A 13501-nucleotide genomic window follows, 5' to 3' on the forward strand; every position below is an offset into this window, starting at 1 on the left:
GTAGTTTCAGTTGGTGGTTGTTTGGACTGCAAGGCATACCAAATGTTGTTATTAAGTCTTGATTCTTTGAGTTTGCCCCTTTTGAATTTTGTTTTTGTTGTATTTTTTTTCAGGAAATTTGTCAACCATTACTTATGAGAGTGGTGTTCAAGAATATGATGATTTTCTCATTCGTTAGAGCCTGTCTACATTTTAGGCGAGGCTTACAGTGCTATCCATGGTAAGTATTAATGCTTAAGTCATTGTCTTTGATTGTTCCCAAATATTGAGGTACTGAAACTGTTTTATTTGTTGGCGGCAACATCTTCAAAATGCAATCAAATTAAATTTAAGTGTTTATAAAGTGCAATATTGATGATAAGATGCACTGTTTCTTCAATATATATGCCCACTATTTGCATGAATCTGTGTTGTTTTACATTTTATTTAAGGTTTAGATTTTTTATGCTTTTGATTAAAACGCTCTCTATTTTAGCTCAAGGTTTCTCAGGCTCTCGTAATTATAGAAAAGATCAATTGCTTTGATATTGTCTTTATAAATCATGATTTTGTCTTTTTTTTAAAAAGGTGAAACCTTTTGTCGGAATTGGTGTTTTATAAAATTTTTCTTCCTCACTGTTGTTAGTGCAAAATAAACAAGAATGGTGAACAGTGATAATTGAATTTTTGTTGGGAAAGTTGTTTCTGACAATCGACAAGTATGCATTTACTTTCTCATGACCTAACAATTATTATCTGTTTGACCACTATGGAAAGCAAACATGTTCAATCAATCTAATTATAATCATTACAGACCGAGATGACTTGAAAGATGATGTGACGTCCAGGATATGGGTTACTTATCGCAAGGGTTTTTCCATATTGGTAAGTTTAGCAAGTTTGTAGTGAAGGCCTATATAAAAGTTCCCTGGGATCAGAAAAAATAATCTAATTAAGAAAGGTCAAACCAGATCTGTTTACAGTGAGTCAAAGCTAATTTTATTGACTTACGGGGTCTCCTTAAAAGCCTATTATAGAGTTTTTAATTTAGAAGTTCAGGCCAGCCCAGGTGTGCCAAAATGTCATTGTCTCTATTTTCATATTTAGTCCAGATACTAATATTATGATACCATTTTTGGAATTTTTGAGATTTGTTTGTGTTGCTTGTTTTGAAATGAAATGTCGTAATAAATTATTCGGAAGGAAAGGAACAAGAAAAAAGTGTGTGTGTGTGTGTGGGAGAGAGAGAGAGAGAGAGAGAGAGGAGAGAGAGAGAGAGGAGAGAGAGAGGAGAGAGAGGAGAGAGAGAGAGAGAGAGTACCAGTAAAATAATACAGTAACTAACTAATCATAAATTGCTTTTATTTTTACTAACAGGTGGAGAGGGACCGTCAACAGACCAAGGTTGGGGTTGTATGCTGAGGTGTGGACAAATGATGTTGGCACAAACTCTCATACTGAGGCATTTAGGACGAGGTAGTTTTACATGATTATTTGTTTCTTTAACTTAAAATTTGAATCTGTGCTTTTAAATAGCGCAATATCCACTAAACATGCTCAAATTGCTTTACAAAGGTTCACCGACTAACAAGCAACACGTAACAATGTAGAATGAGACATGGTGCCTGTTAGGCAATATTACAATTTTTTTCCGACAGAGACAATGCTGTTAACACCCAGGTACTCATTTTACACCTGAGTATGGTTAGAGAATGAGTAAAGAGTCTTTTCCAAGGACTCGACTATGCGTCACTGCTTTCCAATCCGAAAGTACCACAAGACCACATAGTTCTATAAGTATAAGTAGTATTCATGTTCTACTGTATAATTTCATTTAACTTTAAGCTCTCAAATAATATTGATGTTATTAGAGACAATTGGGCTTTCCCATGATATCTCTCTTACTTTTATTGCGACTATGTGGTCTTGTGGTGTGACTAGTCGCCTTCAGATTGGAAGGTCCTGTTAACAGCGTTGTCTCTGTCTGGAAAAAAAAAAATTGCAATATCGCCTTTCAAGTGTCATGTCTCGTCACTTTCTCCAAACCTTCACTCGATTGCTTGAATTTCTGGGTACATAGGAAATGACAGTTGAATTTTTAGCTAAAGTCTATAGCTTCTGCTCTCTTTTCTTTATATCAAATCAGATAATAAACATGAATTTTAAACGTAAATGTTGCTGCTTGAAGCTTGAAGAAATAAATAACAATGTGAAATTGAATGTAAGCTTCAATTTAATATACGAAAACAGATAAAATGGACGTAACGCCACTACCTCATTATCTCATTCGTCTGTAGTGTTTCATTCATCCTGTTTTGTTGATAAAGGGGAAGCCCGAAACCTCCATTTTATCTGTTTTCGTATATTACTTTAAATATTATTTCTTGCAGGTTGGAGGTGGAAAAGAGGGTGTCGTGATGACGACTACTGGAGAATTTTGTCCATGTTTGAGGACAAGAAGAGTGCCATATATTCCATTCACCAGATAGGCGAGTACAAGTTCCTGACCTTGTTCACATATTTTCATTTCCTCCTCCTCCTCCTCCTCCTCCTCTTCCTCCATCTTCTTCTTTGTCTTCTTCTTCGTCATCTTCTTCTTTTTCCTCTTCTTCTTCTTTCTCCTCTTCTTCTTCTTTTTGCTCTTCTTCTTCTTCTTCTTCTTCTTCTTCTTCTTCTTCTTCTTCTTCTTCTTCTTCTTCTTCTTCTTCTTCTTCTTCTTCTTCTTCTTCTTCTTCTTCTTCTTCTTCTTCTTCTAACATATTGATTATCTTATATTTATGACCTGGGAATCCTGATAGCTAAGTTGTTAGAGCACTTGCTTCACATGCAAAAGGGACTGAGATTGATCATGGGTGAGGTTGAGATTTTTTTCTGACCCTCCCCCTTTCCACCAAGCAGAGATTTGGTGGCTTAGTCTGTACGATCTGGCAGAAAGTACTTTGCGCTAATCAAGCACCCTATCCAAAGGGTAGCAATAAATTGCTATTGTCAGTTTATACGCTGTAGAATCCGGGAACAAACTCTTAGCTCCATGAACCTAATTGTTCTAAGGACTACTAAGCTAATCTAATATTTATGATCTATATTATTCTATTTATAGCTTCAATGGGGCAGTCAGAGGGAAAAGCCATTGGCCAGTGGTTTGGACCCAACACGATAGCTCAAGTACTCAAGTAAATATTGATTTATTTCTCATCCGCCATTTGTTGAGATTCCAATGTTAAGTTTAAATAGTTATAAATGTACCTTATTTTCTTCAAAATTTTCCAGGAAAATAGCATCCACAACTTCCCTAGAAAGCTTTTATCAATGGAATGACTCTGTAACTCTAATTCTCTCTTGAAGTCATAACTTTCATTTCCCATTTTTAGCTATGGTACTTCAGTGGTGCCAACCTTATATATAAAAAGGCATATAAACCGCATTTTGGTTTATTGTACGCATTTTGCTGAGAATCGTAAGCATTATTATATTTCTATTATAATCATTTTAACAATCATATAATCTTTTAGTGTACTTAAACACTTTTATCTGTTTCTTGACCCGGAACTTCATCTAAAAAGTTCAATGTAATATTATCTGGTTGGGTCATATTAGATTTATATGTGGATATGTGGTCGATACTATTTTGTATGTTCTATAAAGAGAGAGTTTATTCATTAATTTAAATATCGATCATAATATTGCTAGTATGGTCTAATTACCCATTATCAGATTTAGGGCTATTTATAGTATTTTCAGGATTGTACGCATTTTTCCAAAACCTTACTCACTTTGGCTCTCCTTTGTACACATTTTCATGGTCTATCTTTGGCAGCACTGTTTCTTCTCAATTTTTTTTCTGATTGAAATGCACCACCCCTCCCCCCCCCCCCCCCCCCCCCCCCCCCCCCCCCCAAAAAAAAAAAAAAAAAAGAAAAGAAACAAAACAAAAAAGAAACAAAACAACAAAACCAAACAAAACATAGTTACTAACGGTAGACAATTTCACCTTCGAGTGTGATTTGATTATATGCTAACCACTATTGAATATGGGTAAAATGGATTGAGTATGCTAACCACCATTGAATATGGGTAAAATGGATTGAGAATGCTAACCACCATTGAATATGGGTAAAATGGATTGAGAATGCTAACCACTATTGAATATGGGTAAAATGGATTGAGTATGCTAACCACTATTGAATATGGGTAAAATGGATTGAGTCCGTTTCTTTTTTTTTTTTTCCTCTTCATTTAGATTTTTGCCTGTTAGTCTCTTTGATATACACACATTATCAAAATAAATTACGTATTATATATATTGGCAGTTTTATTTATTTATCTGATCCAGGAAATGGATGATGATATTTTATTTCTTATCTAGAATCAATATAGTGATTTTTTTTTCCTACCACAAAAATCTATTCATTATCTTCTGTCAAGAAATCAAGATCAAATTGTGTGTGTGTGTGTGTGTGTGTGTGTGTGTGTGTGTGTGTGTGTGTGTGTGTGTGTGTGTGCATGTGTTTTATTTTAAGTTTTACAAAATTATTTTCTAATAGTTTACTTTTTTTCTTCTTAATTCATGTTGAAATTTTACCGGATTATTTTCTAATATTTTACTTTTTATTTTTTTTCAAAGGAGAATATCAGTGTATGACAGTTGGAGTGACCTTGCGATTCACATTGCTTTAGATAATGTTGTCATACAAGATGATATACGTAAGTGTTGGATTTATTTTTAAAAAAAAAAGACCAAAAAAAAACAAAAACGAGTTTTTATACAGCGCAGTATTCACTCAATGTGCTTAAACCACTTTACAAAGGGTCCCTAGCCAACAGCAACACGAAACATGTTGGACGAAAGACATGACACCTGTTATGCGATATTACAATTTTTTCCAACAGAGACAACGTTGTAAATGGCCAGGTACTCATTTTACACCAGAGTATGGTGAGAGAATGTGAGTAAAGAGCCTTTTCCAAAGACTCAACTGTGCGCAGAGAACCCAGGACCTTTTGATCCGAATGCGAATGTCATACCACTGGACCACATAGCCGCACATAGTGGCATGATTGCTCAGGGGTGCAGTGATTGTAAAACTTGGACCTCATTCTTGTTTCTTGTGCACTTTAAACCATAGAGGGCATTATCGTCTGCCATCACCCGCTGCTGTATTGTGTGAGATCGCCCTAGGTCACCCAGTACTTTTTATGTTAGGTATACTCTTTTTTACAGTACTGATTTCAGTTGTTTATTCCATTTGTAGCCGTGAACACTTTTGTTTTTTCTATAACCAGAAGAGTACTACCTTCGTTTCCACTTTACCATTCGCCGAATGAGACAGAACTTATCGAGTTACGTTTTTAAAAAAATGGCATGAAATTTCCTGTGTCAGCTGATTGATTGATCTCGGATTGAGTAGATGAGGAAGATGAAGGCAGCCGAGTTGATGATGTTGAAGATGAAATTGATAATGAAAGTGATCTAGATGTTGATGATAGAGGAGATGACTCTACCAGATGTGGATGTGTCAGATAGCAATGAAGATCTGCCTAACGAGGCTGTTAGAATTTGAAATTCTTTTATCATTTTTTTCATAGTCTTGAGAATTTTATCAAATAATGTGTCATTTTATCATAGAAAAGGCAATCCATTCTTCTATGTTTTGACATTTGACTCATCTCTGTATCTTATACAGTAAAAAATTATGCCTTTTTTAAAAAAAACCTCATTCATCAGCAAACTAGAGTTATGCCAAATTAAGAAATTAAAGAGCAGGCACCGGTGTAAGATAAAAAATTGAAAAGTTTGCATGAAAAGTGCCAGACAAAGCAAGAAAGAAAAATACAAGAAAAAAACTTTCTTGCTTTTTCCGGCACCTTTCATACACACTTGTTCAGTTCTTTAGAGTTATGCCCCTGACGACAGCCATCTGTGGAGGGAATATTTGAAGAGGGTCAGCCCTTTAAAGCACATTACCTTCCTTGAAGGAGATGTGAATGTATGTTAAATCTTTGAAGTGATTGGTTCTATGTATTGAATTTATAAGATTTGGCCAATCAGTGTTAATTATTATAAACACACAGTCAAAATCGTCAAATCAAATTATAATGCAATGTGGAGAATTAAAGTGAAAATACAGAAAATTCTTCCATAATTTCTGTACAAAAGGACTGCTGTTTGGAAAATAAGATGTGTAAACACGTTTTGAGGTATCAAATAGTATTGACTCACTTCCTCTCTCCCTCTCTCTTTTCTCCTCTTTCTCTGTCACTCACTCTCTTCTCCTCTCTACTCTCTTCCACCCCCCCCTTCTCTCTCTCTCTCTTTCTCTCTCTCTCTCTCTCTCTCTCTCTCTCTCTTTTTCTCTCTCCGTCTCTCTCTCTTTCTCTCTCTCTCTCTCTCTCTCTCTCTCTCTCTCTCTCTCTCTCTCTCTCTCTCATCAAAATACAGGCAATCAGTGCAGGAAACGTATTGGAGGCAGCAAGAATAAAGACAGCAAAAGCAGCAGCAGAAGTCCTAATAAAGATTCCTCATCAGATGAGAGCAGTTTGCTGCCGGACGGAGAGGAATTTTCCCACTTTGTCAACGATGCAACCAATTCACCCCACCCTCGAAATCACTGCAAGGAGGATGAGGATAGTAAAAAATATGACTGGAAACCGTTGCTGCTGATTATCCCTCTCCGTCTGGGTCTGACAGACATCAATCCCATCTATTTTGATGCACTCAAGGTCAGAAGCGGCTGTTTGTAATAATAATGATAATACTATCAATAATAATCTATTCTTTGAAAAAAATGTGGTTGGAGATCGACATTGTTCTGTACTACCAAGGTTAAATTTTTATCATCGAGCACAGAATAGGATTCAACAGTCATGACATCACTTCTCTCGAAATGACTCATGGTAACTTACTAACTGGTTCTAAACTATCAGAACAATGGCAGACGTCCTTATGAAATATTTCTCCGACGAGCATAAAAGTGTATCCAGAAGAGAAAAACATTATAAATATGATCATGTTTTGTCTTTTATACATTCTGATCACATGACATATTAAAAGTTCTAGCCAGCATGAAGAATAAAAAGTACCCATTTTCTTTGTTGAGGACCAGGCTGCTCGCCGTTGCTGGGCGACGTGACATCAGACTAGTGAATTCAATTACTGGCAAATCAAAAAATTATAAAACTATTTTTCACAGATTGATATCCGAGTAACTTGCGAACATGTCTTAAGTTGAGGTTGATTCAAATGATTATTTAGAATATCTGCTAGATTGTGTATAAGCATGAGTCCTTTGGGTCTTGGGATTTGCCATTATTTGGCCGCCGATTATGCTCGATCCTTGGCCCTGGAAATCGCAATTTGGCTGGCCACAAGACACTTCGATTTTATTCCTTATTTAATTAAAAAAAGAAATATTTTGTAAGTTTTGAACTATTAAAAGTACAGTGATGACCAATTAAAATTATACTTTTATTTTGAAGATATAAATATTTATTAAGATGCATTTTTTTTTTGTTTGGTCAATTTAATTCGCATTTTGAAAATAAGTTAGTAATATTTATAATTTTGACATTGTTTTCATACATTATTACATTAAGACATTAATATTTTTTAAAAGGTAATTTTAGCGATGCCGATGCTGTTTATAACAGCGTGGCTGTTTTTTTTTTTTGTTTTTAAAAAATGTGTCTGTTCCCCCACTCCGGCATGATGGTTTTCATCTGTCATTTGACATTGCGAATCACCATCTGGCTGGCTGCCCTATTGCCAAATTATACCTAACCGATTTTGACCCTTGATCATCTCGATCTATGGTAATTTCTACATTATTAATAAAATAGATGAGTGCTTGTTTGTGATAGCCTATATTTCCTGCAAATACTCCGGGTTTTCTACTAGTAATAATAATAATGATAATAATAATGATAATAATAATAATGATAATAATAATAATAATAATAATAATAATAATAATAATAATAATAATAATAATAATAATAATAATAATAATAATAATAGATGAAAATGATAGTAATAATAGTTGAGAATGATAATAATAATTATAATAATGATAATAATGATGATGATGATGATGATAATGATGATGATGATGATGATGATGATGATGATGATGATGATGATGATGATAACAATAATTATGATAGCAAATTTATGATGGCCTGGGTACTTTAAATCAAGGTTTACATTCTTGTCATTCCCCGACCACTGCAAGGTTTTTAAATATTTTGTTCTGATCAAATCCAATTTGTTTTTTCTCCAGAAATGTTTTGCATTAAAACAGTCTGTAGGCATCATAGGAGGCAAGCCAAACCATGCCCATTGGTTTATAGGATATATTGGTAAGAAAAAGAAGCCCTTGGTCATATTGGGTGGGGTTCTTGACCTCCCATGGTGGGCAGGAGGTCACACTGCGACTTCTATCTCCTTATATCTGTTTTCCGACTTGCTTTCTGTTTTTGTCTTGGAATGGGATTACTTAGTTTTCTCCCAGCCTTGGCTGGAGTCATTAACTGGGAGGGAAACAGTCAAATGTATAGTTATAGTTTTGGAGATATTTTTTTCCTTGTAAATCATCTCTCTGTTATGTACTGTTATTTTTTTAAAAATTTAACATATGATTTGTAACATTTGAGTGTATTCCTCTAAGTGGGATCTTGTGCTGGTGTCTGGGTGAGACTTTTAGGTGATCTCAAACTGATAGTGTGCTCTTGGAAGCTACATCTGTTCTCTATTTGAACCATTCCCTTTGTCTTACTTTTTCTTAAAGTCCTTTTAATTGTACACCTAGAATGTTTTTCCTATCCAATTTTCTTACTTTTTACTGGCGCAGATATGACCTGAATGTGTTGCAAGCGCTGTAAAATTCTTAAAAACAAAAACAAAAGCTAAATTTTTTTGGTAGTCGCTCTTTTCACTATTATAGCCCTAAACCCTGGATTTCCAGACCCCAAGCCAATTGAGAAATCTAGGAGATCTCAAACTTTAAATCTGCTTTTAAACCCCACTTTTTCACAATTCATTTTACACCATGACGACATGACATATGATATTATTGTTTGTAAGAATAGTAATCGTGAAGCGGCTATGTGGTATGACACTTGCTTTCGGATCGGAAGGTCCTGGAGTCGAGCCTTGCTCGGCGCATAGTTGAATCCTTGGAAAAGGCTCTTTACTCACATTCTCTCACCGTACTCAGATGTAAAATGAGTACCTGGCCGTCAACAGCGTTGTCTCTGAGGCGTCGTGTCCCGTCCTACATGTTGAGTGTTGCTGTTGGCCATATAAAGCGCTTTGAGCACGTTTAGTGGATATTGCGCTATATAGAAGCTCAATTTTTTAATATTTTATTTTTTAAGCGTTGATTGCTTTCTATTCTGTTCAAGCTGTTTATAAACCCTTGTCTCCAATCTCGCCAATGTTGGTATATCGTCTGTCAAGCATTCTTCTTGGATAAAGCGGCGTAGTTTGTCCAGCATATCAAGTTTTTTCAATGTTTGTCAGGGGTGGTGTGTCACACTCTGATGACTCATACTCATCTACATTGTCCAGGTGTTGTCTTTTCTGTGGCTGAATTAGTGCCATTAGCTCCTGAGATATCAGTTTACCCCTGATGGGTGTATCATTGTCCATAGTAAAGAATCAAGCGGATCATTATTTTTTGTGTATATTTTATTAGAAATTTTTCTCCAATCGAGATGGAGTGAAGGTGTGCGACTAAGCGGAGAGTGATTATAATTATATAGCAAAAATTCTCTTTTTCGGGAATGTTTAGCATATAAGCGGAGTGTGCGATGAAGCAGAGTGAACTGTATTATTATTATTATTATTATTATTATTATTATTATTATTATTATTATTATTATTGTTATTATTATTATTATTATTATTATTATTATTATTATTATTATTATTATTATTATTATTATTATTATTATTGTTATTATTATTATTATTATTATTATTATTATTATTATTATTATTATTATTATTATTATTATTAGTATTATTATTATTATTATTATTATTATTATCATTATTTTATTTATTTTATTTTTAAAATTATTTTCAAAAAAATAACAAAACTGTATTCATTTACAGGTCAAGAACTTATTTATCTAGATCCCCACACAACGCAGCACTTGGTTAACCTGAAGGACCCTGAAAATAATGACAGCTCCTACCACTGTTTCACTCCACCTTCCCGAATGTCCTTCCATAAATTAGACCCGTCTATTGCCTTGGTAAGATATGTGATTGACGAGTGAAATGCCGTCTTTATTTTTTGTTCTCTCCTATTTGGAAAAACTTTTAAAAAATAAAAAATAAAATTCACAGATGTTTGATTACTGCTGTTTAGAGGGATGCAGTAGATTAGAAATTCAGAAACATTTATATTTTATTGTTAGTCAATGTAAACCAGTTAATCAGACATGTATTGTTGTTGTCGTTGTCATTGTCATTTGTTGTTTGTTGTTGTTGCTGTTGCTGTTGTTGTTGTTGTTGTAATTGTAGTTGTAGTTGTAGTAGTTGTAGTTATAGTAGTAGTTGTTGTAGTTGTAGTAGTAGTCGTGGTAGTAAATATAACATTATTATATGTTATCGTTTTGGCTTTGTCAAACAGAATCCTGTCTTTGCCATTAGCTGTTTATAGAGTTGGGAGTTATCATTCAATTTTTCACTCCTTTTCAGAAAATATAATTATCGTCTCCCATTGTTATGATATTACTTTAACTTTATCATTAAATTCTCCTTTTTGTAATTTCAGGGCTTCTTTTGTGACAGTGAGAATAGTTTTGAAGATTTATGTAAGAATTTTTCCAGCATCAACGACAAGTGCATGTTTGAAGTGAGGAAAACGGCCCCTCAAGCCTGGTACTCCGGAGATACGCCACCATCCGCCGCCACCAACTCTTATACAACCAATATGTCCGGAAGGAATAGGAAAACCCCTTCTGGTAAGTACTGGTGAATAACGATTCGAGTTTAAACTCCTACGTTTCCACCTGCCACTTGCTGTGTCTACAATCCCCCTGTGTCTGTTTTCTGGGTTGCTTTTTGTATTTGTCTTGGCATGGGATTACTTTGTTGTGTCCAGCCAGGGGTCCTTGGTTGAGAGGGAAACAGTCAAATGTATAGTGTTAGTTTTTGGAGATGATATATTTTTTTTCTCCTTGTAAATCATCTCTCTGTTATGTACTAATTGTTATATTGTTGTTTTTGATGGTATTCCTTTTAGTGCGATCCTGAACTGGTGTTTGGATGAGGCTTTTAGGTTATCTCAGACTAAGTACACTGATTGTGTGCTCTTGGAATCTACATCTGATTTCTATTTGGAACCAATTCTTTAAATCCAACAAAACATATGTTCGAGCCTTCACTTGAAAGCATTTAATCTGAAAATGTAACCTTATGCAGGCTTGCGGGTGGTTGGATGGGAGCATCACCCTTGAATCATATACCTATGATGTTCGCATGGGTGTACGATCCGATAGTGATGTCGTTTCTTCTTCTCTTTACTAGCCTATCCTGCTTCTTTGGTTTGTGATTGTATTTTTGACAGTGGATATTTTTTTTTCTGTAAATCTTCTGCCTGTTTGTTCTTGGTTATTTATAATTTAGCTTATGATATCTTTAGGTTATGATTTTGATTTACATTTGTACTATTTTTGTTAGATTGCTTGTTTTTTTGTTTCAGCGGTCTCTCATATAACCTCAATTGTGTTGGAAGAGACCTAAAGCAACAAACAAACAAACAAACTTATGCAGGCTTACCAATCAGTATGATTTCTCATAATTTGATACACTTTTAGGTCACAAATATGTTGATATGTGACCCACCATCTCAAAACGGTATTATGTCGGAATGAATCATTTGCCCCAAAAAAGTGAATTTAGAATTAAAGTGATGCGAATTAGGACCCTCCAGTCATTTGTAATGCAAGAAATAGTATATTTATCCTCCATTAGAACAGAAAGAAATTAACTCTAAAGTCCATATTTGTAGCTATAAATTAAATAAATTAAAGACAAATGGCTGTCACAGTTATCAGGCTTTGCAAGCTTGATGGGTCCTCATACAATCACCGAATGTTGAGTGTAAATTTTACGATAGTTACACATGTTGAAAATTGACATTTCAGCTCATTTAAAATCTAAACTCAACCTCGTCATAGTACCAGTCTGAGCCAGAGTGTCACAAGTCGATGGTCGTCGGTTCAAAACTCTGAAGTCTATTTACGAGCTTTGCATGTCATGTTTTATTTAATTTTTGGGGGGGGGGGGGGGGGGGGGGGGGGGGGGGCAGACCTCTGATAACAAAGTTTGCTCAAAATTAAATAAAACATGCTGCGCAAAGCTCGTATGTAGACTTTAGACTTTTGATCTGCTAATAGTGGAAATAGAGATTTCAGAGGCTTGATCCGCCGACCATAATAAGAATATAATATTTTGAAGACTTTGACTCTGAAAAAATTCTAATATCACCTAACTGGCGTCATGTCTCATCCTACATGATAAATGTTGCTGTTGGCCAGGGACCCCTTATAGAGCGCTTTGAGCACATTTAGTGGATATTGCTCTATATAAAAAGCTCATTTTTTCTTTATAATTCCAATGCAAGGCTAAAATAATATAACATTCTTGAATTTTTCAAGGATATTTTACTCTGACATCAATACTAGAAAGGAAAACAGTGTCTCATACACATTTTGGTTTGTTTTTCCACAGATTTGTATGCAATGAACGACACCTCCTCTAGCCTTGATGACGAAGAGTTTGAAATAATCTAAGCACGTGCGCAGTTTTCAAACTATTTCTGCCACTTGTTGCCTCAGGTCTTTCAGCATGTCTGTGTGTCAATCATTAGTGCAACTGTTCATGAATAGACTCGAGGATTCCCTATGGCTGATACATCTGCAATCCCAGAACTTCTTTCTCTGTTGTTTTATTTATTTATTTATTTATTTTTTTTTTAAATGGGGAGGGGGGGGGGGGGGGCGGTTCAAACATAGAACTCTAACAATATCTCTTTCAAATAAAATTATTTTAGTCTTTGAGTATTTCTTATAGCATTTTTGAAGAAAAAAAAATTGTAACTAAAGAAATAAGGAAAAAATTGGGAGCATTTTATTATCTCTCTTGGAACATAATATTGAAAAAAAAGAATAAAAAAGAGGGCAGAAGTTAACACGTGTACTTGGTATAAAGAGAGTGAAGCTCAGAATTCAGGGCCAGAAGAAAAAGCAGAAAGAAACAAACATATATAGATCCAGTCTGAGTTGGGGATTAAACCATCTACCCTTGGGTTGGATTCGTTCATCGTCATGCGGGCCAATTTTTGTAGTCTCCTACATCATCTTCCTTCTTGGTTCTTAGAATTAGACTACCATGTTCAAAAGTGTGAAGGATATAGATTTATTGTTTTATTAAGTTGCAATTGCAACATGAATAGAAATCCAACATTTTGAGCACAGCTTGACAACATGAATGGAAATCAAACATTTTGAG

General features: G+C 34.8%; 1 protein-coding gene across 3 annotated transcripts; it reads left to right on the plus strand.

The window, feature by feature from the left end:
- The first annotated feature begins 111 nt into the window (after positions 1-111).
- On the plus strand, positions 112-13236 carry LOC144956175 (cysteine protease ATG4B-like). Of its 3 annotated transcripts, none has more exons than XM_078886571.1 (11): positions 112-220; positions 794-864; positions 1357-1455; positions 2370-2468; positions 3080-3152; positions 4604-4683; positions 6419-6699; positions 8256-8334; positions 10094-10236; positions 10761-11010; positions 12688-13236. In XM_078886571.1, exons 2-10 carry the CDS (start codon positions 831-833, stop codon positions 10962-10964), a joined length of 1092 nt encoding a protein of 363 aa, XP_078742697.1. In that variant the 5' UTR covers positions 112-220; positions 794-830; the 3' UTR covers positions 10965-11010; positions 12688-13236. The 3 variants fall into 3 exon arrangements, with proteins under 3 accessions (XP_078742697.1, XP_078742698.1, XP_078742696.1); XM_078886572.1 differs by having other exon boundaries at positions 10761-10960; positions 12676-13236; XM_078886570.1 differs by having other exon boundaries at positions 10761-10950; positions 12722-13236.
- The last annotated feature ends 265 nt before the right edge of the window (positions 13237-13501 follow it).

The sequence above is a fragment of the Berghia stephanieae genome, chromosome 10 (genome assembly GCF_034508935.2).
Source record: "Berghia stephanieae isolate SIO BIC M18660-M18661 chromosome 10, UCSD_Bste_1.3, whole genome shotgun sequence".
In the NCBI taxonomy this organism is placed as follows: Eukaryota; Metazoa; Mollusca; class Gastropoda; order Nudibranchia; family Aeolidiidae; genus Berghia; species Berghia stephanieae.

Coding starts and splice junctions, on each gene's coding strand:
- LOC144956175 (XM_078886570.1), top strand. CDS start 831: ATGGGTTACTTATCGCAAGGGTTTTTCCATATTG. Junction 865..1,356: donor GCAAGGGTTTTTCCATATTG/GTAAGTTTAGCA, acceptor TTTTACTAACAG/GTGGAGAGGGACCGTCAACA. Junction 6,700..8,255: donor TCTATTTTGATGCACTCAAG/GTCAGAAGCGGC, acceptor TTTTTTCTCCAG/AAATGTTTTGCATTAAAACA.